At 37.0% G+C, this 24,628-nt stretch overlaps 5 protein-coding genes across 6 annotated transcripts; 3 read left to right on the top strand and 2 right to left on the bottom strand.

Moving 5' to 3' along the window:
* Positions 1-1,756: 1,756 nt before the first annotated feature.
* Positions 1,757-3,022, top strand: LOC112048958 (UPF0389 protein GA21628). Its single transcript, XM_024086670.2, has 2 exons — positions 1,757-2,150; positions 2,693-3,022. The coding sequence occupies exons 1-2, from the start codon at positions 1,960-1,962 to the stop codon at positions 2,898-2,900; spliced, it is 399 nt and encodes a 132-aa protein (XP_023942438.1). The 5' UTR covers positions 1,757-1,959; the 3' UTR covers positions 2,901-3,022.
* A 428-nt stretch (positions 3,023-3,450) lies between these two features.
* On the bottom strand, positions 3,451-5,155 carry LOC112048956 (protein MIX23). Of its 2 annotated transcripts, none has more exons than XM_024086667.2 (3): positions 5,006-5,155; positions 4,259-4,531; positions 3,451-3,618 (listed from the first exon to the last, which is right to left on the bottom strand). In XM_024086667.2, exons 1-3 carry the CDS (start codon positions 5,033-5,035, stop codon positions 3,511-3,513), a joined length of 411 nt encoding a protein of 136 aa, XP_023942435.1. In that variant the 5' UTR covers positions 5,036-5,155; the 3' UTR covers positions 3,451-3,510. The 2 variants fall into 2 exon arrangements, with proteins under 2 accessions (XP_023942435.1, XP_023942437.1); XM_024086669.2 differs by having other exon boundaries at positions 4,995-5,135.
* Positions 5,156-6,051: 896 nt separating this feature from the next.
* Positions 6,052-10,799, top strand: LOC112048962 (60S ribosomal protein L24). The gene is made up of 5 exons (XM_024086674.2): positions 6,052-6,132; positions 6,247-6,322; positions 7,225-7,310; positions 8,388-8,549; positions 10,631-10,799. The coding sequence occupies exons 1-5, from the start codon at positions 6,128-6,130 to the stop codon at positions 10,767-10,769; spliced, it is 468 nt and encodes a 155-aa protein (XP_023942442.1). The 5' UTR covers positions 6,052-6,127; the 3' UTR covers positions 10,770-10,799.
* Positions 10,800-12,099: 1,300 nt separating this feature from the next.
* LOC112048948 (ATP synthase subunit beta, mitochondrial-like) lies at positions 12,100-13,926 on the bottom strand. Its single transcript, XM_024086659.2, has one exon. It carries the CDS (start codon positions 13,814-13,816, stop codon positions 12,266-12,268), a length of 1,551 nt encoding a protein of 516 aa, XP_023942427.1. The 5' UTR covers positions 13,817-13,926; the 3' UTR covers positions 12,100-12,265.
* A 335-nt stretch (positions 13,927-14,261) lies between these two features.
* On the top strand, positions 14,262-23,511 carry LOC112048954 (60S ribosomal export protein NMD3). Its single transcript, XM_052884825.1, has 9 exons — positions 14,262-14,425; positions 15,551-15,685; positions 16,367-16,517; positions 17,171-17,414; positions 18,234-18,527; positions 19,361-19,470; positions 20,025-20,182; positions 20,610-20,783; positions 23,003-23,511. Exons 1-9 carry the CDS (start codon positions 14,376-14,378, stop codon positions 23,187-23,189), a joined length of 1,503 nt encoding a protein of 500 aa, XP_052740785.1. The 5' UTR covers positions 14,262-14,375; the 3' UTR covers positions 23,190-23,511.
* The last annotated feature ends 1,117 nt before the right edge of the window (positions 23,512-24,628 follow it).

Here is a 24,628-nt window from a genome sequence, read left to right as displayed (position 1 = left end):
GGGTACGCAAACCCCTAGGCGTTCGCCATTCGATGGCAGGGGGTTCGCGACAAGATTTACGTAACTGATTAAGTCAGAATTAAGCTTAAAATTGCCTAAAATTACTCCTAACATTGAATCCATTTGCGACAAGAAACAAGCACACCCATTACATTCATATTACAAAGACTTTCCTTCTGGTAATTATGTGCTACCTTTAATTCAAATAAAAACTTCATTTTCTTCATCAATCATATTTATTTTTACTTTGGGGGTTTCATTAGTTAGTAAGGGGTTCGCTGTCACTTGGAAATTTTAACAGGGGTTCATAGAGCCGAAAGTTTGAGAAACCCTAATTTCGACAATGCGACAACAAAGCTCTCACTACAGATGCGGCACAGGTTTTAACGTAAACGTCGATAGGCGTGAGCCGCACATGACGAACAAATAATAAAAATTTTAACAAAAAAAATACAACCGACTTCAAAACCTAAAACGTATCCACTAAACTAAAAAGCGAAAAATAACATCATAATATGTTCTACCTGCTGATCAGTATGAAGGCGGTGCTAAGCCGGTGATGTATTAATTCAAGCCATGTGATCTTATAGATTTTGCAGACAGTGTTGTTTCTTGTGGTCCTGTCAGAAATGGCTTAAATAAAGACAACACCGGCTAAGCACCGCCTTCATACTGATCAGCAGGTAGAACATATTATGATGTTATTTTTCGCTTTTTAGTTTAGTGGATACGTTTTAGGTTTTGAAGTCAGTTGTATTTTTTTTGTTAAAATTTTTATTATTTTTCCATTTTTAGTGTAAAATTTCATCTCAAACGAACACATCAGACCCCTAATGACAGTCACAATCCATCTTGGTACAAAATTCTCAGCAATACAAATTAATCAAGCCCAAGCACAAGGTAGCTACCGTAAACCGTTAAGGGGTTCCCTTAATTGACCTTGGTCTTCATCATCAGACCCCTAATAACAGACACAACTCATCTAGGTAGAAAGTTCTCAGCAATACGAATTAATTAAGGCCAAACACAAGGTAGTTACTGTAAACTGTTAAGGAGTTCCCTTAATTGTCCTTGGTCTTCATCACCAAACCCCTAAATGAGAGTCACAACCTATCTATGTGGAAAGTTCTCATTAATACAAATTAATCAAGCCCAAACACAAGGTAACTGCTGTAAATCGCCGAGGAGTTCCCTCGTCTGTTTTATGGCTCCATCATCAGATCGATTTTAAACTTTCATGAAATTTTAGTGCTTTAAAGTACTAAATGGAAAAGTTTATCAACACACTAGACACCCATATAATTTTCGAAAGTTCCCCTCAATTTCTCCAAGATTCCATCATCAGATCTTGACATGATGGCAATGGGACCAAATGGGGACTATACCGTTTCAAACAAAAAAAGAATTTTTGAAATCGGTCCAGGCGTCTTTGAGTAATCGGTGTACATACATAAAAAAAAAAAAAAAAAATACCGACCGAATTGAGAACCTCCTCCTTTTTGAAGTCGGTTAAAAAAAAACACTTCAGCACTTCGTTATGAACTTCAATTTATTAATATTAATTTCGAATTCATAACATTTCTCTATATAGTAGTGCGTTATAGTTGTTGCAGGTAACGACTGTTTTTAGCGAGTAACAGTGACTATATTAAAACTACCTACAGGCTCAAAAAGGGTAGAACTCATAACCGTAAAGCCACAGAACTAGAAACAAAACTGATGACAGTTGACAATTGACATGTTTGATTTGATATTTTTAATTTTTGCACGGGGCACGGGTTCCCGGCTTCATTTTCATTGACGTGATTCATTTTTTGTTTTATTTGACGTCTTTTGCACTCAGCGCCACTTTTGTAGGAATTTTTTATCACCTCACAGACCTATAAATATGCATATGTAAACAATCCAAGGTTGTTTGAAGATCCTCACTTTGGTATCGTTTTTTATCGTTGTATTGCAATGGATAAAATTATATTTCGATCTTCACTATGTACATTGCGGCGGAAATTCTGCACTCCGGCTCCAGGAGCTAACGAGCCCACCAGCCGTGCTTCAGTGACTCCAAATTACAAACCTTCGGAATTTCAGAAGTTCATTTTAGTATGGACCAAGAAATATAAGAGCAAAGCTGAAATACCTCAATATGTATCGTACGTACTTATTATGCAACTAATTAAAATACAAGCCTCATGATAACTGCTGCTATAGTTTCGTTGTCTTATCTATTCTTTAGTAAATAAGATGGCTCAATCTTTTAGATTTTGTTCTCTATAAATTGAACTACTGTTCAAATAACCCAGCTAAATTTAATGTCAATGAAAACTGCGTTAAAATTGATCCAGTAGTTCCAAAAATTATTAAAAATATTGAAAATTGTTTTTCTTTGTATTCAACTCTCTTACTCATCCTAATATTTTATAATTATAATTAATTATACTTGTCTGACATAACACATAGACACAAACAAATTTTTTAAAAGTTGTTTTGGGATCAGTGTTGCTTACAAGATCCATACCACTCTTTTTATTATTATTGACAAATTACAAGTTAACCCTCAACATTTATTGGTAAGTTATAATGTAATTTAAGATGGAAGAGGGCTAACTTGTTAGGAGTAGGGTGAAAAATTATTAATTTACTGGTCTAGCTTTCTCATAACTTACCCTCTATGTAAATGTAAAAATTGTTTCAGGCTAAGCTTGATAGACAGGTCTAGGAGTGAAGCAAGGATTAAGATATCAAACATTTTGATATTCCTCACCTGCCTTGCCAGCTTAGGAGCTGTGTTATCTGGCAGAGCCGCAGCTAAGCGAGGAGAATCTGTCCACCAAATGAACTTAGATTGGCATAAACAATATGAAGAGGACTATAAGAAGAAACATGAGACAGACAATAGCTAAACACTTTATAAAAAATGACCCATTAATACTCTGCTTAAGTAGATTGCTTTAATAACAAATGTACAAAAACTTGATTGATATTCTAAGTATAACTATTTAAAATAAATTTTATTTCCTCTTAAGTTCTTATATTAATTTTCATACACACATGATAACTGGCAATTTTATTGTAAGCATGACCTTAACAGTGGGATTATCTTTTGATTTCAAGTCCTTTTATTTATTGGAAATCTTGATAATATTGCTGTCATGATAAGAAATTCCATATAACTACACAAGATGTAAATTTGATTGTATTACTATTTTATTACATAAAAGCAATTGTGAGGATATCTACCATAAACCCTGGATTAAATTTTTAATAAAAAAATGTATAGTAAGGTACAGTGAAACAATCAAACTGATATCATTTTCTAAATGAATTATGATCATTGTTTATTTACACTATATTATAGAACATGTTTTGCTTGTTATGTTTATAGTATTTGAAATTTAGGGACATAGTAAATAATTTTTTAGAATGATGTGTACTTCTAATAAAAAAGAAATGTGCTAACTATTTATATATATTTATATACAGCCTACCACATAAATGCATGCTTATCAGTCTTCATAAATTATTTGGTTTATAAAATGTCCTACATTTTTCAACAAACAATTTTGTTGTCTTCTCTTTGATTACTTCTTCAACACTGAGTTCAGTTTGTAAGAGGCGTAACTGAAAAGAAATGTAAAATTTATTTTGACATCTTTGAAGAGTTAAGCTAGGTTGACACAGTTAAGGTGAACTGGGATACCTGCTGAGTTCCCCTCTTACTATACTACAGCCCTACGAGATGTGTACTGTTAATAAACAAATAAATTAGAAATGAAGATAGAAAACATAAGTTATTTCATAACTTATTTATTTTTTCTTTATAAAATATTATTCCAAATATATTAACTATATTATCTAATTGACATATTTATTTTAATTAATTTATGAACAAATTAATTTTAATTATTATTATCTGTCAAATGACTAGTGCCTTATACACCTCATCAAGTACATTGCTCATCACAAATCTTTACGTATGTGAAGTTTGCTGTGGAATGAGTATGCACAATGCACATTTGTGCAGATGCGAACACTCTCCACGCTCACCGTTTGTATGGTTATTGATTCATTGCACAGTCATTTGTTGCTAACTTCACAATCACAATATCTCATGGCAGGCACTGGAGGGCTGTATTATAGTTAGAAAAGGTGTGAATGCATACAACAATAGTCAAACTCGCAGGGTTGAACTCATGACCTCATTAACCATGGAGTTATTAATTTTCAAGGAGAGTTTTAAATTATTAAAATGATTATTTACCTTTTTTTGTTCAGTTTTAAGATTCCTAACCACATCAATATCATCAGGTGTACTCTCCTTCGCTGCTTTTAATTTCTTTACAGTTTCTGCAGTGGAAACTATGCAGTTTTTTATGACATTTTCCCTCTCACTGTGCCCTTCTTGTATCTGCCGGAATAAGTCTTGGCAAACTGATGTTGCATCTACTTTACTTTTGAATGATTCTGTTGGTAAAGATGTGTTTAAAGTGTATACGATTTTGTCATCAAGTACACGCATCTTTTTCAGGACATCCTAATTGAAAAGAAAATAAAAACAAATGTTTATTATGTAAAAATGTATATATAATGAACTCATGTTATTTGGCAAGAGATATTTTTCAGGTCACTCTCAATAAATTATTTAAGGAAAATACCTACACTAACAACTTAGCGACTGTGGGTTGCTATTACAAATTTATTGATAGAAAATCGCACTTGTCTATAAGAGCCCCATTCAAACCATGAAGTTCATTATTTTTAAGTGAAGCAGTTTAACTAAATCAAGGATTGTTGGATAATGAATTTTGCCACAAAATATTTATGAAAATTTTTGGTCCACTAAGAAGAGCGTCGAGACATTTCACTAAATTATTACAGAAAGGCTTATAATGTACAACTTTTAGGTTATAAACGAAATGGACCGAACGTATTATAATGACCACATTATGCAATATACAATACACAGTTTTAAATTCCTTTGTTGAATAAATACTAACAATAATCAAACCTGAAATTCTAAAAAATCTGGACAAATCATTGAGCTTTTTGTTAATTTCCCTGTACTTCAAAAATAGTAAATAAAAAAATAATTGAGACACAGACTGTAACAAACATTTCTATGTTTGATGTTTCATAGAGTATCAGATTTTTTATTACATACAGCTCTAGATGCTAGTCTTTTTTAAAAAGGATCGTTTTTATGGGTGGATTATCACCAAATACTACGGAATGTTAACATTTATACATACATTTTATCAGAAATTTAACGAAAGAGCTTGAAATGGAAGTTGTCTCACACACCGTGACCAGCAGTCACAGCACAGCAATAAAGTTCTACACTAGAGTACTTGCCTGCAGTACTAAAACAAGATTTTTTTGCATAAAGGCTAGGGTATAAATACCTAGAAAATTTAATCACATTTTATTTCTGAAAATAATCCCTTAATTGTAATATTACCATAAAGCAATATTGTAAATTGTATAGCTTCACCGCAAATACCAATCACAAACTGTGACGTGATTTGTCAAATGGCATTGGTTTGTGATTGATGTTTGCGGTTAAGTGACGCTGTTATCCACGGTAGGTATAGTCTGCGTTCCACTTGGGAATACTGTTGATAACACTCAGGACTGCAGTCTTTCCCGTTCCACTTGCTTGCGAACATTGAAATTATAAGCTGAAGTGGATTGGAATATGGTTCGTTTTATGTGTAGATGTAAAAATTCAAAATTGCCAGTTTTTTTACGAAATTGACCAAATAAAATAAAGCACAATAAACACTTCAAATAATTAAGTTTAACTACATTTAAAAAAGAGGCAAGTACCCTAATATTAGATCCAGAGATCTCAATTCTCAGCACATTAGACATAGCCATCGACCGAATTTGTATTATTGGTAGTTGTAAAGAATTCGTATATCTAACAATTATTGCCAAAGTTTTTAAAAATAACTACACAATAAATTTTAATTACCTACATGTTGGTTGCTACCTTCTAGCAGTCGGAAAGATGAGGTAGCAATTTTGTCGATGATTTTTATAGCTAAATGGTTGTTGGTCTGGGTTTTGACTAAATTCTATCTTTGTTTTTCTTGTCTATGGTAATCTTTCTTTTCCGACAAAAGTCAAAATGAAGTACGTTTGTTTTGTATTTTAATAAATCTAAATAATCTTTTGATGTTTTCATGTGTATTTTAAAAAATATTGAGGTGGAGTGATATGTTTTTATTATGAGTGTTTTATTTGCAGGATCGGACTTTGTGCCTACAGTGGATACAAAATATACCCTGGCCATGGAAAGACCATGGTTAAGGTTGATGGCAAGGTATGAGTAACTTTTTTATTAAATATTATTAATTATTACTTAATAATAACACTTTAAATATTAATGTTTTATTTAGTAACTAGTCAAAAATATTCGGTTCGGTACAACTCACGACTTCCAAACTTGTTTTGATGAATAGGTTATAATTACTGACAAGTTCAATTTTGTGGAATTGCACAATAATGCACATCTCACTGTTTATAACTGCACTGTACTCATTTAGGGCCTGGTATGGAAAGCTTACTATACTGATAATTCCTTTGTTAAAAAGTATTTTATGAGCGAAACCGAGTCGTACTATTATGTTTTATTGAATTTGGTATTAGTAAAGTGGTATACAGTGGAGAGCCGTGATAGCCCAGTGTATATGACCTCTGCCTATGATTCGGATACTGTAGGTTCTAATCTAGTCCGGGCAGGCACCTACAATTTTTCAGTTATGTGCACACTATGAAATTAAATATCACATGTTCCAATCAGTGAAGGAAAATCATCGAAACATCGAACCTGTATACCTGCGAATTTTCTCATTTCTCTTAAGTGTGTGAAGTCTGTCAATCTGCACTTGGTCAGCATGGTGTACCCATCTCATTTTGAGAGAAGACTCGTGCTCAACAAGGAGCCATAAATGAGTTGTTATTAATAAGTGGTGTAACTCCATAAGTTAATATTATATAGAGGCAGGATTTTATCTTCTTTTACAATTGAACACTACAACATAATTAATTTGAAATAAAATTCGCCTATTTAAAGCTAGATCTGCACTAAGTAATATAGTCTATATTTTTATTTCCATGAGAATGAGGAGAAACCGCAGGACAGTCTGCCTGTATTCTTTAATAGGAATCAAATTTTCAACTTTCACTATTTATTAAGTTATTATAAACATTTTATCATTTCAGTCTTTCACATTCTTGAATTCAAAATGTGAAGCGGCCCATCTGATGAGGAGAAATCCCCGTAAAGTAACATGGACTGTGCTCTACAGGTAACATTGATTTTTTTAGTTTATTGCAACTTTAATGTATTTGCATGTGATGAAGAATATCCAGTATTGGATTAGAAGTATTTATTTCTTTTCTGTTATAATTATATCTGTACTAATATTATAAAATGGCAAGATTTATTTGCTTGCATTAAATCGGCGCGTTATATGGTGTGGACTGATAAACAAAAACTGTGTTTGCGTGTGTGTGGCAATAAGCTCTGAAACTACTGAACTGATTTAAAAAATATTTCCCTATTGGAAGACTACACTACATACCTGAGTGCTATAAGCTATATTTTATCGATAAAATATAGCTTATGGCACTCAGGTATGTAGTGTAGTATTCCTACCGAAACAGGAACCACATGGGTAAAATTGTGTAAAGACTCATGCTTACTATCATAATTAATATGAGTCCATTTATTTCAATGACAAAAGATAAGTATGCCAATTTCCACTGAAGGGAACACTAATTTTATTTTGAGCAACCATGCTCCATTTGTGGTGTGGCAAAGCTGTGCATATAGAACTTGATTATAATATTTAATTTATTGCTGACATTAAAATGTAGTCAACAATTAATTACCATGACAACTAATCCACAAAAGGCAATAAAAGCATAAGTCAACCCCTAGTGGCCCCAAGAAGAAGAAGATACTACACCTAGCCTTTTATAAAAACTGGCTGCATATTATGATCATCATTATTACTGTAGGGCCAGTCCTACCAATTTATAGAAGAGAGGTTAAGTAGCTTGGAGATCCACAATGCAGATCCAATCCAAATTGCATTGGCCAGTTATCATCCTATAATGTAATTCTCTAACAACTACTATCTATTTATATAGACAAGTAATATTATAATGATAATGACCAGGATCAAAAGCATAACATAGTCACTGAAGCGTGGGGATGCAACACTATCAATTAACAACTTCCCAACTCTGGGCTGAGAATGAACTGATTTTTTTGAATGAAAAAATGAACGGAATCTCTTATCTTATCCAACATAGGCTAACCAACCAGCCAACAATGCTCTATGTGCTCTATAAAGGCTATCTTTTATTTCTTTTTGCAGACGCAAATTCAAAAAGGGTCAAGAAGAAGAACAGGCCAAGAAGCGTACAAGGAGGACCCAAAAGTTCCAAAGAGCCATTGTAGGTGCTTCCCTCAGTGACATCATGGCTAAGCGTAACATGAAGCCAGAAGTCAGAAAAGCTCAGAGAGATCAGGCTATTAAGTAAGTGCTCACTAAGTTTTATCCAAGTTTTTTTGTTGACAGGTATTTGTCATTAACATCAGTCTCCTATTAAAAAGTAGATGCACAATCAGCGACCAAAAAATGTCCCCACTCAATCAGTGCCAAACACATCTTCTTAGCACTCAATTCAAGTAGTCACATCTGCAAATTCAAGTTTAAACTCAATTCTTAAGGTTGAATTTGCTCTGATTTTGGGATTTTATTGAATATTGGATTATATTTAAAGGCCTTTAAGTATAATTTTCTTTACCAATAATTCTAAAACTGTCAAAGCAAAATTGGCCAGTTTTAAGTTGAATTTTCTACATGATTGTGCGTCCTTTTTAACCGACTTCAAAAAGGAGGAGGTTCTCAATTCGGTTGGTATTTTTTTTTTTTTTTTTTTTATGTATGTACACCGATTACTCAAAGACGCCTGGACCGATTTCAAAAATTCTTTTTTTGTTTGAAACGGTATAGTCCCCATTTGGTCCCATTGCCATCATGTCAAGATCTGATGATGGAATCCTGGAGAAATTGAGGGGAACTTTCGAAAATTATATGGGTGTCTAATGTGTTCGTCAACTTTTCCATTTAGTACTTTTAAGCACTACAATTTCATGAAGGTTTAAAATCAATCTGATGATGGAGCCATAAAACAGACGAGGGAACTCCTCGGCGATTTACAGCAGTTACCTTGTGTTTGGGCTTGATTTATTTGTATTAATGAGAACTTTCCACTTAGATAGGTTGTGACTATCATTTAGGGGTTTGGTGATGAAGACCAAGGACAATTAAGGGAACTCCTTAACAGTTTACAGTAACTACCTTGTGTTTGGCCTTGATTAATTCGTATTGCTGAGAACTTTGTACCAAGATGGGTTGTGACTGTCATTAGGGGTCTGATGATGAAGACCAAGGTCAATTAAGGGAACCCCTTAACGGTTTACGGTAGCTACCTTGTGCTTGGGCTTGATTAATTTGTATTGCTGAGAATTTTGTACCAAGATGGGTTGTGACTGTCATTAGGGGTCTGATGTGTTCGTTTGAGATGAAATTTTACACTAAAAATGGAAAAATAATAAAAATTTTAATAAAAAAATACAACCGACTTCAAAACCAAAAAACGTAACCAGTAAACTAAAAAGCGAAAAATAATATCATAATATGTTCTACCTGCTGATCAGTATGAAGGCGGTGCTTAGCCGGTGTTGTCTTGATTTAAGCCATTTCTGACAGGACCACATGAAACAACACTGTCTGCAAAATCTAAATGGCTTGAATTAATACATCACCGGCTTAGCACCGCCTTCATACTGATCAGCAGGTAGAACATATTATGATATTATTTTTCGCTTTTTAGTTTACTGGTTACGTTTTTTGGTTTTGAAGTCGGTTGTATTTTTTTATTAAAATTTTTTATTATAAGTGCTCAATGTATTATAGTACAATATATATGTTGAAAGACATAATATTATAGAGAGGTAAAGTTGGTAAGCTCTGAATCTACTGAACTTGTTTCAAAAATTCTTTCACTAATAGAAAGCTACATTATATTTTGTGAGCACTATGAGTACATTTTTACCCTGTATTACCATGGAAAAAGTAGGTGAAATGCTATTCTTTTAGGAATCCTAGTATCATGGCAAGATAAAATTAAAACAAAATGTTCTCTATTTTGCTAGACATACCTAATTCTAGTTAATTTTTTATGACACATTGTTATCAGTCAACTACTATAGACTACAACTACAGGTCCAAGTCTCCCTCTTTACAGGAGAGAGGTTATAAAGTTAAGACCACCATGCTGCTCCTATGTGGGTTGGTGGTCTTTGGCCAATGAAAATCACAACCACTAACAGATGTTAATGATGACCTGGACAAATGGCTTAACTTGCACTTAAAGGCATTGTAGCAGCACCAACTTCCAAATTCTATCCTAGCCAAAAAGTTTAGTATTTCGTAGCCCAATCCAGGACCTCTTGATCCAAAGCCACATAGCTGGCCTCTGTACCAACAAGGCAGTTTTTTGTTTCTTAACCAAATAGCAATTAAAATGTTGTTTTATCTTCCATTCCCAGGGCTGCAAAGGAACAAAAGAAATCAACTAAAGCAGCGAAGAAGGCCACAACAGCACCAACTAAAGTTAAGGCTGCACCCAAGGCGAAGGCTGCTAAAGTCAGTCAGAAGGCGGCACCTCGTGTTGGTGGAAAGCGATAAGACCCTAAAAATAAAAATTCTTTAACAATTCATTGTTTTTTTTTTAAATGTCATGTGTTCACTAACTGGCAGCTTAATCTTAATTAACATGCTTTTCTGAGTTCAAAACTGTAAACAGAAATACAGAATGTGGTCCTCTAATTATGCACATTCAATACCTCACAGCGCCTGGTCTATTGGTTTAGATACTATACATCTACTACCTACTAGCTTCTCTACTAGAATCTTACCAAAGGCTGTGTAGGGAGAACAACATGAGCAAAGTGCGGTCCTCAAAATATGCACACTCAATACCTCACAGCGCCTGGTCTATTGGTATAGATACTATACATCTACTGGCTGCTTTACTAGAATCTTACCAAAGGCTGTGTAGGGAGAACAACATGAGTAGAGAGAGGGAGCGTTAATGGTTTTAAAAATATTTTTAGCAACTTATTCTCCAGTACCAATGCATTCACTTTACTAGCACAGAATATTATTATTACATAATGGCTAAAACAAACTCATACAACAATGTCAGAGAATGCCAGACTGGTTTGATCAAACCACTGTTACTCATAAGGTTCTTGCAACGCGGCGTAAGCCAAATGGCTAATATTTTTTAATACATAACTAATAATAATGGTTATATGAACTAAGAAAAATCTAAAGATAGGTTTTTAAGAATTTCCCATCTTATGACCTAGCCAGCCATAATACAAGCCAAATATTATGTAAGGTTATGTAAGCTGGGAAACATTCTTCAATTTTAAGCATAAAGTATCTATTTATTGCTAAGCTGACACCTTGGGTTTTTATAAAAAATCAGTATCTATAATATAGTACTGTAAAAAAGAGGCAGTTTGTAAGATTGTAGGATCACTGAATCACTAGAACCGATTTTAAAACTTTAATAGAAAGCTACGTTATTTGTAAGTGTCATAGGTTATATTTTATCCCTGTATCTCGTGAACACGACAGTAAGATCAAGATACAGGACAGGTTATTCTATTTTCGGAAGACCGTTTGGGCTGTGGATGTAGTGTTGAGAAGACATCAGCACAACAGAAATACAATGAATGTTATTCAATTTAGTGATATTATAGGGAGGTGACATAAACCTATTACTTACCTATCACTCAGACATGATTTATTCATGTTTCTGTTTGGTATACTTTCAGTTTAAAATACAAACACACCTGATATATTCAGTTCACTAGAACACGAAATTCCATGGATTCACATGCCAGGTCCATTCGTAACCAGAAAAAAACTGAGCAGAGACAGACTTAAGACCAACAGGTGAAGGGTTCAAAAATCCATTAATGGGAATTAAATAAAATCACATAAAAATATTTAGTTTCTTTAATTGCTTTATAAATCACTAGGTATTGCATGATAGATGGTATTATTATTTTATTAATTTTGTCCCTAACATACAGTACAATAGTTTAATAATAATAAATAACATGAGTGTTTAGATAACTATTGCACTAATATCAGTTCTCAGTACACATTTATGCACTCTTGGCTAGAGTTTCAGCCTTTGCTACAACTTCTTCAATAGGGCCCACCATGTAGAATGCTACTTCTGGTAAATGATCATACTCGCCCTGGAGGATTTTTGAGAAACCTTTGATGGTTTCCTCCAAAGGTACAAGTTTTCCAGCGTGTCCAGTGAATACCTCGGCAACCTGGAAGGGCTGTGACAGGAACCTCTGGATCTTACGTGCACGTGCTACAGTCAGCTTGTCTTCCTCAGACAACTCATCCATACCCAGGATAGCAATGATGTCCTGAAGTGACTTGTAGTCCTGTAGAATCTTCTGAACACCACGTGCCACATTGTAGTGCTCGGCGCCAATGATGTTGGGGTCCATGATACGAGATGTAGAGTCGAGAGGGTCCACAGCAGGGTAGATGCCGAGCTCAGCAATAGCACGAGACAGCACAGTGGTGGCGTCCAAGTGAGCAAAAGTGGTGGCTGGGGCAGGGTCAGTCAAGTCATCAGCTGGCACATAGATAGCCTGTACAGAGGTGATGGAACCCTTTTTGGTGGTGGTGATACGCTCCTGCATGGTACCCATGTCTGTGGCCAGCGTGGGCTGGTAACCCACAGCAGATGGAATACGACCCAGCAGAGCAGACACCTCTGAACCGGCCTGAGTGAAACGGAAGATGTTGTCAATGAAGAGCAGCACATCCTGGCCCTCTTGATCACGGAAGTACTCAGCCACAGTCAACCCGGTGAGAGCCACACGGGCGCGGGCGCCGGGGGGCTCGTTCATCTGACCATACACAAGAGCTACCTTGGAAGTCTTGTCCTTCAGGGAGATGACTCCGGACTCAATCATTTCATGGTACAAGTCGTTACCCTCGCGGGTGCGCTCCCCGACGCCGGCGAACACGGAGTAACCTCCGTGAGCCTTGGCGACGTTGTTGATCAGCTCCATGATGAGTACGGTCTTGCCGACACCGGCGCCGCCGAACAGACCGATCTTGCCTCCTTTGGCATATGGGGCGAGGAGGTCGACGACCTTGATACCCGTTACTAGAATCTCCTGCTGCACGGACATTTCGACGAATTCGGGGGCTTCGGCGTGGATGGCGGCAGTTTTGTCGGTGGGGATGGGGCCGCGCTCGTCAATAGGTTCTCCGATGACGTTGATGATGCGACCGAGAGTTTCAGCGCCGACAGGAATACGAATGGGTGAGCCGGAGTCGTGGACAGGTTGTCCACGGACGAGACCCTCAGTACCGTCCATGGCAATAGTACGTACGGTGTTTTCACCCAAGTGCTGTGCCACCTCGAGGACGAGTCTAGGCGTTCGGTTTTGAACTTCCAGGGCATTTAGGATAGGCGGAAGATTATCGTCAAATTGAACGTCCACGACAGCACCGATGACTGCCACCACCTTACCTGACCCTTTTCCTGCGGCTGCGGCTTTGGCTGCATAGTCACGTTTGTTCACTAGGGCTCCGGCAACCAATGGAGTCTTCTCAGCCAAGGAGTTGTTTACTACCGTTCTCGTGGCCAGGAGACCAGCTCTACCAACGGTAGAAAACATGTTCGTTTTTCAAATGTTCGTCGGAATGTGCAATAGAAAATAATTTCTTTTAAAAAATCGGTGCTTGTCGTAGTTTACGTAATGAGGAATTGTCCATAGACAATGGAGCAAGTCAATTTTTTATTTCACTTCCGTTTTCACTTCTCAATCGATAACAAACACTCAAAGAGGATACAAAATAATCCTCCACTGTAATCTGTAGGCCTAGTTCAGACTAGTATTATAGTCGAGTACGAGCTAGGCTGAAACTGTAAGCTTCAGTTTCCTAAAAAAAGTTGTTAAGTTCATTCAATGTTTCATAATCCGCCCTCAGAGGACTAAATATAATTCGTCTGAGACATATTTCTATCCTCTAAGATGTGCTGATTTGATCTTATTAATCTGTGGCGGTGTTTATCTTCATTTGTCGTCTGTGGTGTTTATCTTTTTGAACATTTTTGAATGTGTGTTAAGGTGGTGATCGTGAGCGCGAGTGATTTTTTAGTTTTTATACGTTGATCTAGCTCTACTTAACTGCAATTATTTTAATTTATTATAATACTTGTAATTATTTACAAATATGGAATATATGCCTCCTGAAACAGCTATAGCACCAACTGGCACACAAATGTAAGTTAATTTATAACTGAGTATAGGTTATGATCTGATTATTGTTTTTATTATTTAGTTTATGCTAGGTATTATAAATATAGAAATAATAATAAAATTTAAAAAACTACTCGTATAAGTTCTTTGAGCACCGCTTTAAACTGTGGTAATCAACAAAATTAGATTAGGAGGCACATAAGTTTATACAAGTATGCTTATGGCTCCTAGCAACTGGGCAGCACATATTAGGACATGTTAAAGAAGATTTATAAGTTACTGATGTGTTCTAGGACAGATGTCACCAGCAAGTGTTGGAAGAGCCACATATTACAATTTACTATAAACATAAGAGCCGCATATTAAAATTTACTATAAACATGTCCCAGATGATGTTATATTGAGAGTGGGCCTTCCGAGCTACCTACTTGACAGATTAGAGAAGTCAATTAGTGTGTTAATGTAGTCTGTGCTCCATATCCCCTCACCAGTATAAAATGTGTGGTGCTAACATGCAACCAGTGAAGAGATATACAGGGTGCTCGGGATTATTTTCCATAACTCTAGAATTACATTCTTTAACAAAAATAAATTCTAAATGTTGACGGAACATGTGTTCTAAAATGAATATTTTCAGAGTAAATTATATTCTTTTTGTAAATAGATCTCAAAATGTGTCCCTTATATGCATCCTTACAATAATGACATATTTATATTTTAAAATGCAATATTGTCACTTAGTTACCTAAAGGTTACATGGATAGTGGGTATTATTTGAATTACTTTGTATGAAAACAAAATTATTTTATTTGTAGGTAAAAAACTATTAGTTATGCAGTTCAGTTCCTATATAAGTGGTCTTGTTAATACTTTGAAGTTATGGGAAATACTCCCGAGCACTCTGTATATGCTAAATTTCGTCTGTCAGAGTATGGGAGTCCCTATCCCATCTCTTTCTTACCAATACAATGAAAGAAATACAATATTTCCGGTTGTGCTGCTATTAGTTGAATTTTGTCAATTTTCTTCACAAGATTATCTTGTTAGTCGTTGCATTGCATTATGCATGTTAACACCACTGGTTCTGGAATATACTTAAAATAAGCTGTTAAAATAAGTTGATAATAATGATGATGTTATACTTTGCAGTTTGTGCTGCCAATGTGCCGTGCCGATTGAGCCAAACCCATCGAACATGTGCGTAGCATGCTTGCGGGCACATGTGGATATTACAGACGGCATTCCAAAGCAAGCCACACTATTCTTCTGTAGAGGATGTGAAAGGTATTGTTTTAATTTTATACCTTATTATGCAATCTGATGAAATAGCTATAACCCCAGTACCTATTCCTTGTTGATGTACAATTATCCCTAAATAACTACAAATTTAAGAAAATATTGTACAAAATGTAATGTTTGTGACCTCAAACCAATTATAGAAGGATCAGTATTGCAATCAAATTCTCAGACAAAATGTTAGTTTCTGAGGAAAACAAGCTTAGATTTGGTATATATATCTTTTACTAAACTAGAAGTTTTTGACCATTTTTACACTATTCAATTACATAAAAAGGTATTTTTACGGAGCTCTTTAACCAACAAACACAATTATAACTATGAAAATTTGATACTAAAGACAGTTTTTATAATTGCATTATATAGTTGATCATATACTTTGACAGTTAAGTAACATCTAGCAAAACAGGTCACAAACTCAGACTAATTATACAATAATTAGTCTGAGTTTGTGACAAAGAATTTTTCCTCTTTAAGTCCTGTTTCAGATATAGAATAAAAATTATCTTTCCAGCTGAGTATGCACAATCTGTACTAATAGAAATGCAAAAGTTTGGCTAAATGGATATTTTCATACTCACACCCATATTTGTTTATGGGTAATATTCCTACAGGAATTAAATTTATAAGGTCCAGTAGTAGTAACAAGGTGTCATTTGACTATTCCAGATACTTGCAGCCGCCTGCAGAATGGTTGGTGTGTGCTTTAGAATCACGGGAACTGCTTGCTCTGTGCCTCAAAAGATTGAAAGGCCTGAATAGAGTGAAGTTGGTAGATGCCGGCTTCGCCTGGACTGAGCCACATTCCAAAAGAATAAAAGTAAGTAATCTATATTTTACTCTACATATACTACATATACAATATCTACATTTTCGTAGGTATGCAAATTATTTGACAACCATGGATATGAATATGGATGGAGATTATTTGAGATTTCATGAGATTTAGAGATTACTCCCTACAATACCACAAACATTATCTTTTATTAATATTAGTATAGACAAAACTTAACATTTCCTCCATCAATATTAAACTCTGCATTTGACATGTACTAGTATCTTCTTCTTTTTCTGGGCCTTTTCTGCACTTGGCTTCCTAGATGGGCTTTAAAAAAAAAAATTGTCATGTTTTTGTACATCAAGTAAGGCCAATTTTTATTTTAAATAAAAATATAAAACAATATTTTATATTTTAATAATAGTTTATGATAGTATAAGTTTTTCATTCTAAGTCTATATAATAAAAAACTTTGTGTCATAGATAGTTCAATTTAATTTTTTATAAACAAAAAATATAGCAAATAGTAAAAACACTAGCCGAATTGACCCTGCCCACTTTTACATTGCCTCACTTATTAATAATCGGTGAACATACAAAAAAAAAGTTTCCGACAAATTGATAACCTCCTCCTTTTTCTAAGTCAGTTAAAGATTGTATCACGCATTTTTTAAGCCTCTGATCATTATTTCCAGGTTAAACTGACAGTGCAAGGTGAAGTGATGGGTGGGGCGGTGCTCCAACAAACGTTCATAGTGGAGTATGTGATTCAACACCAGATGTGTGATGCGTGCCACCGCACCGAGGCGCAGGACTACTGGCGCGCGTTGGTGCAGGTGCGGCAGAGGGCCCACAACAGGAAGACGTTCTACTACTTGGAGCAACTGATCTTGAAGCACAAGGCTCATGCCAACACGCTTGGCATTAAACCTAAACATGGCAAGTTTTGTTATTACTAGACATTGTCCAGCCATAGAAGACTCTACATCTATAGTATACAAAATATATTTCGGAGAGTGTGCACAGGAGCTATTTGGTCTTGTACAATGAGAGAATATTATTTAAACGGGTACATACCACGATAAAATGAGGAGTTTTATTTCAGCTGTTAGCCTAGCCTAGCCTAATAACAAAAGCTTTGTTGTGAGTGTGGTTTGCCTAAACAGCCAAAAACGCGAGGTTGTTGAAAAAAGAAAATGAACTAGAAACAGGATAGATCGATTCTGCCCCTAACAGCTGTTGTCAACTTCGCATCTCGCAATTTCAGTCCCGTCGTGACCACGATCCATGCAACTGGGTCGAAATATCGGCTCACTGCTGAGTTTGAGTCTCCCCTCAGGATGAGAAGAGTTAGGCCAATAGGCCACCACCCTGGCCCAATGCGAATTGGCAGACTTCACACACATTATTCTCTATATGTTCTCTGGTATGCAGGTTTCCTCACTATGTTTTTCCTTCACCGTTTGAGACATGTGATATTTAATTTCTTAAAATGCACACAAGTGAAAAGTTAGAAGTGCATGCCCACTGGGCTATCGTAAGCCTAAGTTTTTTTTTCCACTTTAAAACAAACAATACATAATTTATAATAAATAGGTATATGACATGGGTTTTCTATCTTCATTTGTAATTTGTTTATTAGTAAACTGTACATATCAAGTAGGGCTGTAGTATAGACGACTGGTTTTACTTACTAGTGAAAATTTGTTCAGTACGATTTGTTCAACACTTTCAGATTTCCTTTTTTATTGTTAACAGATGGTTTGGACTTTTTCTACACATCAGAGAATCACGCACAGAAAATGGTCAACTTCATCCAATCAGTCCTGCCGATTAAGTGTCAGCATTCCAAGAAGCTGATATCTCATGACATTCACAGCAACATTTACAACTACAAGTTCACATTTTGTGTGGAAATTGTACCGTTGTCGAAGGACAGTGTTGTTTGTCTCCCCAAGAAGTTGACTCAGGCCCTGGGGTCCATATCGCCTATATGCTTAGTGCAGCGAGTGACCAGCACTATACACTTAATTGATGCATACACAGGACAAGGTAAATTATAATTATATATTAAGTTTATTTAATCTTGAATCTACAGTTAAGAGAACAGATATCTAGATCTAGATTTAGGGAAATAGGATTTTTTTTAAATATGTATACATATTCTGGATTTTCGATATATTACGTGTTGGTACCATCCATAATGATGTCACACAAATAATGTTATTTTCCCCTCCCTGTGGGACTCTCAATAAAATCAACGTCATATGAAAAACATCCCTCATCTGTGAGACTCTCAATAAAATCAACATCATATGAAAAACATCCCTCTTCTTTGAGACTCTCAATAAAATCAACATCATATGAAAAACATCCCTCATCTGTGAGACTCTCAATAAAATCAACATCATATGAAAACATTACTCATCAGTGAGACTCTCAATAAAATCACATCATATGAAATATTCCAAAAAGTAAACAAAACTATCCATTATACATTATTCATGAAAAATGAAAAATACAAATTACACATAATGCAATAAATAATTAAATACAAATTAAGCATAATCCAATAAATAATTAAATACAAATTAGGTCACACTCATTCACTTTTACCAAATTTATAGGTAGATGTACTTATGATTCATTTCTTGGTTACATCCTACTAATAAAATAAACGCGAAAGTTTGTATGGATGTTTGTTACTTTTTAACGCCGCAACTTAACCGATTTGGCTAAAATTTGGAATGGCAATAATTTTTACTCTGGATTAACATATAGGCTACTTTTCATCCCGGTAAAATCCATAGTTCCCGAGGGATTTGTGAAAACCTAATTTCACGCGTCTGCTAGTTTATGATATTCAAACCATGTTTTTATTTCAGTGTGTGACCTGTCTGCAACCCAATATTGGAGATACCCATTCAGCCCAATCTGTAACCCGAAACAATTAGTGGCATACATTGTTATGGATATTGATATACTGAAGGAACATGTAAGTATGATATTTACCAGCGGCGAAGAGTCCATACAAGCCGAATCCCACTAGCTTACCATTTTAAAAATACATACAAATCATACACAAGAAATAGGCGACATAGCGATTTGTGGACAACTAGTGCTGTCTTTTCGCTCCTAAAGTAATAAGCGGACGTCCACGATTTCGTCCGCGTGAAAATCAATGTAAATTTTCAACCCCTATTTCACCAGTTTAGGGGTTGAATTTTAAAAATGTTTGTATCACATTACATTTAATTTTGATACTTCTGATACTTCTGGTTTAATTTTTCCAACAATAAGTATCCTACAACCTTCTTTGTACTATGGTCTCAAATTCAATTAGTAGTTTAAGCGTGATGCCCGGCCAACAAAAACACGGACAGACAGACTTTTTATAATTCAGTACCGATTTCATAATGCTCTCCAATATTTTTTTTTTAAATATCTTCAATGTTGAATTTGACCTGTTACAATTTATTATAAGTATAGATTCGAGCTATTTCATACAAAGATAAGCTGTTAAAAACCGAGTTTAACATTTTCCTATAGGAAAAGAAAACATTCCCCGGGCAAGGCGCTGTGTCGAACAAGCACGTGTTGGCCGACGTGTGGGTGGTGAAGGAGAGCGAGCTCGGCATGGACGTCAGCCCTGTGCACACTCGGACACATCTGGGACACATACTGAAGCCGGGCGACACCGTGCTCGGGTGAGTTGTGGTGTTAGTTCAGGATAACATTCCCTGGGCAAGGCATAGTGTCGAACAAGCACGTGTTGGCCGACGTGTGGGTGGTGAAGGAGAGCGAGCTCGGCATGGACGTCAGCCCCGTGCACACTCGGACACATCTGGGACACATACTGAAGCCGGGCGACACCGTGCTCGGGTGAGTTGTGGTGTTAGTTCAGGATAACATTCCCTGAGCAAGGCACAGTGTCGAACAAGCACGTGTTGGCCGACATTGACGTGGTGAAGAGCTTGCTCTCCTTCACCACCTAAACATCTACCAACACATGCTTGCATTGCTCCTTCTGTCACCTTGTTGAATGGACCCCAAGGAGTCGACGGGGGGAGCGACTTGGACGATACAGTTATGTAATGATGTTATATGTAATATGTACTCGTATCTCTTGTTCAGATATAACCTGGGTGACTCGAACGTGAACGACGTGAACCTGGAGAAGCTGAGCCGGGATGTGATACCCGACGTGTACCTCGTCAAGAAGCACTACGGCGAGCGCGCGGCGCGGCGGCGGGCGCGCGCCTGGAAGCTGCGCCACATGCACGAGCAGACCACTTCCACTGCCGACGAGTGAGTTCACTGTTGTATACTCTACTAGCCGAGTGCGCGACTGTACCTCGTCAAGAAGCACTACGGCGAGCGCGCGGCGCGGCGGCGGGCGCGCGCCTGGAAGCTGCGCCACATGCACGAGCAGACCACTTCCACTGCCGACGAGTGAGTTCACTGTTGTATACTCTACTAGCCGAGTGCGCGACTGTACCTCGTCAAGAAGCACTACGGCGAGCGCGCGGCGCGGCGGCGGGCGCGCGCCTGGAAGCTGCGCCACATGCACGAGCAGACCACTTCCACTGCCGACGAGTGAGTTCACTGTTGTATACTCTACTAGCCGAGTGCGCGACTGTACCTCGTCAAGAAGCACTACGGCGAGCGCGCGGCGCGGCGGCGGGCGCGCGCCTGGAAGCTGCGCCACATGCACGAGCAGACCACTTCCACTGCCGACGAGTGAGTTCACTGTTGTATACTCTACTAGCCGAGTGCGCGACTGTACCTCGTCAAGAAGCACTACGGCGAGCGCGCGGCGCGGCGGCGGGCGCGCGCCTGGAAGCTGCGCCACATGCACGAGCAGACCACTTCCACTGCCGACGAGTGAGTTCACTGTTGTATACTCTACTAGCCGAGTGCGCGACTGTACCTCGTCAAGAAGCACTACGGCGAGCGCGCGGCGCGGCGGCGGGCGCGCGCCTGGAAGCTGCGCCACATGCACGAGCAGACCACTTCCACTGCCGACGAGTGAGTTCACTGTTGTATACTCTACTAGCCGAGTGCGCGACTGTACCTCGTCAAGAAGCACTACGGCGAGCGCGCGCTATCTTCCCGAGGGTGTCGGGCCGAGGCTTGGCCTCCTTGCCCGAGCAACTTGCTCCCCCGGTGATTTCTTCCAGCCCTTTTCAGGGCTGAGGTATCTTGGTCTGACCAGTGCCCCTGCGCGGACTGCAATTTGTCGCTATCCAGAACCGGTTCGGTGACTTGTCCAGTTAATCAAAGTGTAGTATCATGAACTCTGTTTTTGTGCTGTTGCGTGAACTCTAATTTTCCCGTCCGCTAGATGGCATTCTATAAAAATGTGAGATGTTATGGTACTCAATATACCCAATAACCCCGCTGTTTAAGAATAAAAATACTGTTTATTATTAATCTAGTCAGGAAAATCAACCCAAAGGTAAATGTTTCACTGTAACACATTAACTTAAACAAATAGTGGAACACTTATTCGTGCTTGTCGTTCCGACTAAAAATTTGCGTGCGTCGCATTTCTTGATCATATTGATAAATAATTCTTTTCATACTTGTAATGTTGAAAATTATTTTAATTCATATAAAAAGTATCTACAATTTTCTTGTACATATTTAAATTAATAATCTCTGTAACATTGGACTGTAGTTCGATTTTGATTTTAATCATGAATGTTATCCAACAATCTTAGACAATTTGAGGCAATATCAAAACAATTAATTAGGCATATAAAATCACAGTGCATCGATCACAAATTTTCGTGATTCGAGCGTGATATCTTTTGATTACTCTAAAATTACACTCATTGCGTAATTAAAAATCCTTCCTCACGAATTGATTGTGTGAAGCGCCTCATTTTTCACGACCTAGTACATCTAACATTAACAGTACATCATCATACATCTTACATCTAACAGTATTTAACATTTTTGCTTTAGTACGTGAACGGGGCGGCAACTGATTGTGATAGTATGTAAACACAGACGGTTACGTATGTACTTGCAGTTACCATAAGAAGAATATTCCTTAAAATTAAGATAATCAAGAATCAAGCCTTCCCGTTTTAACATGACCAATTCTCTTGTCAAATCAATTTCTTTGTCTTATTAGTCGTAAAGGCTGAAGGAATTAATACGACATTAGTCTAACGAGAATCGAACCGATAGCATTTGGATTTGGACGTGATAGGGTATTGATAATAAAATAAATAAATAGCACTTTTATAATTCTGATATTTCCACTGAAACCATTTCAGTAGATCCCATGATCTAATACAAAATCACAAAATCACTAACGCGTCTGGCAGCGTGACGGTGTTCACGCTACCTAACAAAGAACTGAACTCAAGGCATCAAAAACCCTTTTAAACATACCATGACTGTTGCAACAACTTCATACAAATACTTCCTTTTAATAAAAAGGAATACGGAGCTTGTAACATGAAGTCGTACTTAATATTTTTAAACTTGACAGTGTAAGTACCGTATGTTTACAGCGACTACAACGAATTCTTGGACGACCTGGAGGAGGACCCTGCGCTCAGGCAACACATCAACATATTCAAGGACGAGAACAAAATCCCCGTCGATACTGATGAGATCGATCCGAGTTTGCCTCGGATCACACTCGCCGAGATGTTGGACGATATGGTCATTGAAGACGTCGACATGACAGACGTGTAAACATACATTTTTGATATAAAAGTTCCGTTTATTACACATTAAATTAAAAATCCATAAAACTTGTCAATATAATCATGTTATCTGTAATTTCATACAAAAATATTTTGTTTTAAATCAGGCTGGTTCTACTGTATTTTTAGTTATGAAATGTTATCATTATAATTGTTAGTTTTGCAAAGATTGTTTTATTTTTTTTCAAAAAACTTCAACATCGAACAAATACCGAAACATTTCTATGAAAATCCTCTCTTGTATGCAGAGGCAAATTGATAGGTACAACAAAACAATATATGATAATAATAATCTACATGAGGTAATTAAATCAGTATTTTTTTTTTACTTAGTGAACCTAAAATATCTAACTACTACAGACACAAAGACGTCTTCGCAGATTAAGTAAAAGCTCTATATGTCGTATACGCCCAGAAGCCAGAAGGTGACTTCTATTATTATAACTATTATTTATTATAAAAAAATAATAAGTCATACCAAAGTTTTGCCCATTATTGGGCAGCACAACCTCTTTAATATTGATTCCAGGTTGTTGTCTTGACGTTGTGAAGATGCAGTATAAGTGAAGTTGCCTTCTTACGATAGCTTGAAATACATTAATCTGTTTGCGTCTCGAAGTATTACTCGCCCTACAGTACCGCGACAAACCCAAAAACATCCTAAACCGGTTTTCTACAGGAATTATTTCGGAAAGTGCGCCCAGGAACTTTTCTAAACTGGTTTTCTACAGGAATTATTTCGGAAAGTGCGCCCAGGAACTTTTCTAAACTGGTTTTCTACAGGAATTATTTCGGAAAGTGCGCCCAGTAACTTTTCTAAACTGGTTTTCTACAGGAATTATTTCGGAAAGTGCGCCTAGGAACTTTTCTAAACTGGTTTTCTACAGGAATTATTTCGAAAAGTGCGCCCAGTAACTTTTCTAAACTGGTTTTCTACAGGAATTATTTCGGAAAGTGCGCCCAGGAACTTTTCTAAACTGGTTTTCTACAGGAATTATTTCGGAAAGTGCGCCCAGGAACTTTTCTAAACTGGTGTTCTACAGGAATTATTTCGGAAAGTGCGCCCAGGAACTTTTCTAAACTGGTTTTCTACAGGAATTATTTCAGATAGTGCGTTCAGAAAGTTTTCTAAACCAATTTTCTACAGGAATAATTTCGTAAAGTGCGCCCAGGAACGGCAGTACGCAATTGTCCCTTTGTTCTCAATCCGCACTGCGAAGTTATGAAATTCCCTTCTATAGATTGGCAAGTTCGTTGATGACACTCCAATTATATGCGCGCGACGGGGGGAAGGACTGCGCGGGTATGAAGTCGTTCGCGTGGGGCATCGCTACACCTTCCCAGCTCGCGCAGATAATCGGGAGTGTTACGAACGAATTTAGTTTCCGTTTTCCCTATCACGTACAACAAGGGTATCTTCAAGTCGAG

This window comes from Bicyclus anynana, chromosome 12 (genome assembly GCF_947172395.1).
Source record: "Bicyclus anynana chromosome 12, ilBicAnyn1.1, whole genome shotgun sequence".
NCBI lineage: Eukaryota > Metazoa > Arthropoda > Insecta > Lepidoptera > Nymphalidae > Bicyclus > Bicyclus anynana.
Note: the sequence above shows the minus strand (reverse complement) of the source record. Positions and strands in the feature narration are given on the sequence as shown.

Coding starts and splice junctions, on each gene's coding strand:
- LOC112048958 (XM_024086670.2), top strand. CDS start 1,960: ATGGATAAAATTATATTTCGATCTTCACTATGTACATTGCGGCGGAAA. Junction 2,151..2,692: donor GAAATACCTCAATATGTATC/GTACGTACTTAT, acceptor AAATTGTTTCAG/GCTAAGCTTGATAGACAGGT.
- LOC112048956 (XM_024086667.2), bottom strand. CDS start 5,035: ATGATTTGTCCAGATTTTTTAGAATTTCAG. Junction 4,532..5,005: donor CAGATTTTTTAGAATTTCAG/GTTTGATTATTG, acceptor CTTTTCAATTAG/GATGTCCTGAAAAAGATGCG. Junction 3,619..4,258: donor TTAAAACTGAACAAAAAAAG/GTAAATAATCAT, acceptor ATTTCTTTTCAG/TTACGCCTCTTACAAACTGA.
- LOC112048962 (XM_024086674.2), top strand. Junction 6,323..7,224: donor TGGTTAAGGTTGATGGCAAG/GTATGAGTAACT, acceptor TTATCATTTCAG/TCTTTCACATTCTTGAATTC. Junction 7,311..8,387: donor ACATGGACTGTGCTCTACAG/GTAACATTGATT, acceptor TTCTTTTTGCAG/ACGCAAATTCAAAAAGGGTC.
- LOC112048948 (XM_024086659.2), bottom strand. CDS start 13,816: ATGTTTTCTACCGTTGGTAGAGCTGGTCTCCTGGCCACGAGAACGGTA.
- LOC112048954 (XM_052884825.1), top strand. CDS start 14,376: ATGGAATATATGCCTCCTGAAACAGCTATAGCACCAACTGGCACACAA. Junction 15,686..16,366: donor TTCTGTAGAGGATGTGAAAG/GTATTGTTTTAA, acceptor TGACTATTCCAG/ATACTTGCAGCCGCCTGCAG. Junction 20,784..23,002: donor ACCACTTCCACTGCCGACGA/GTGAGTTCACTG, acceptor GTATGTTTACAG/CGACTACAACGAATTCTTGG.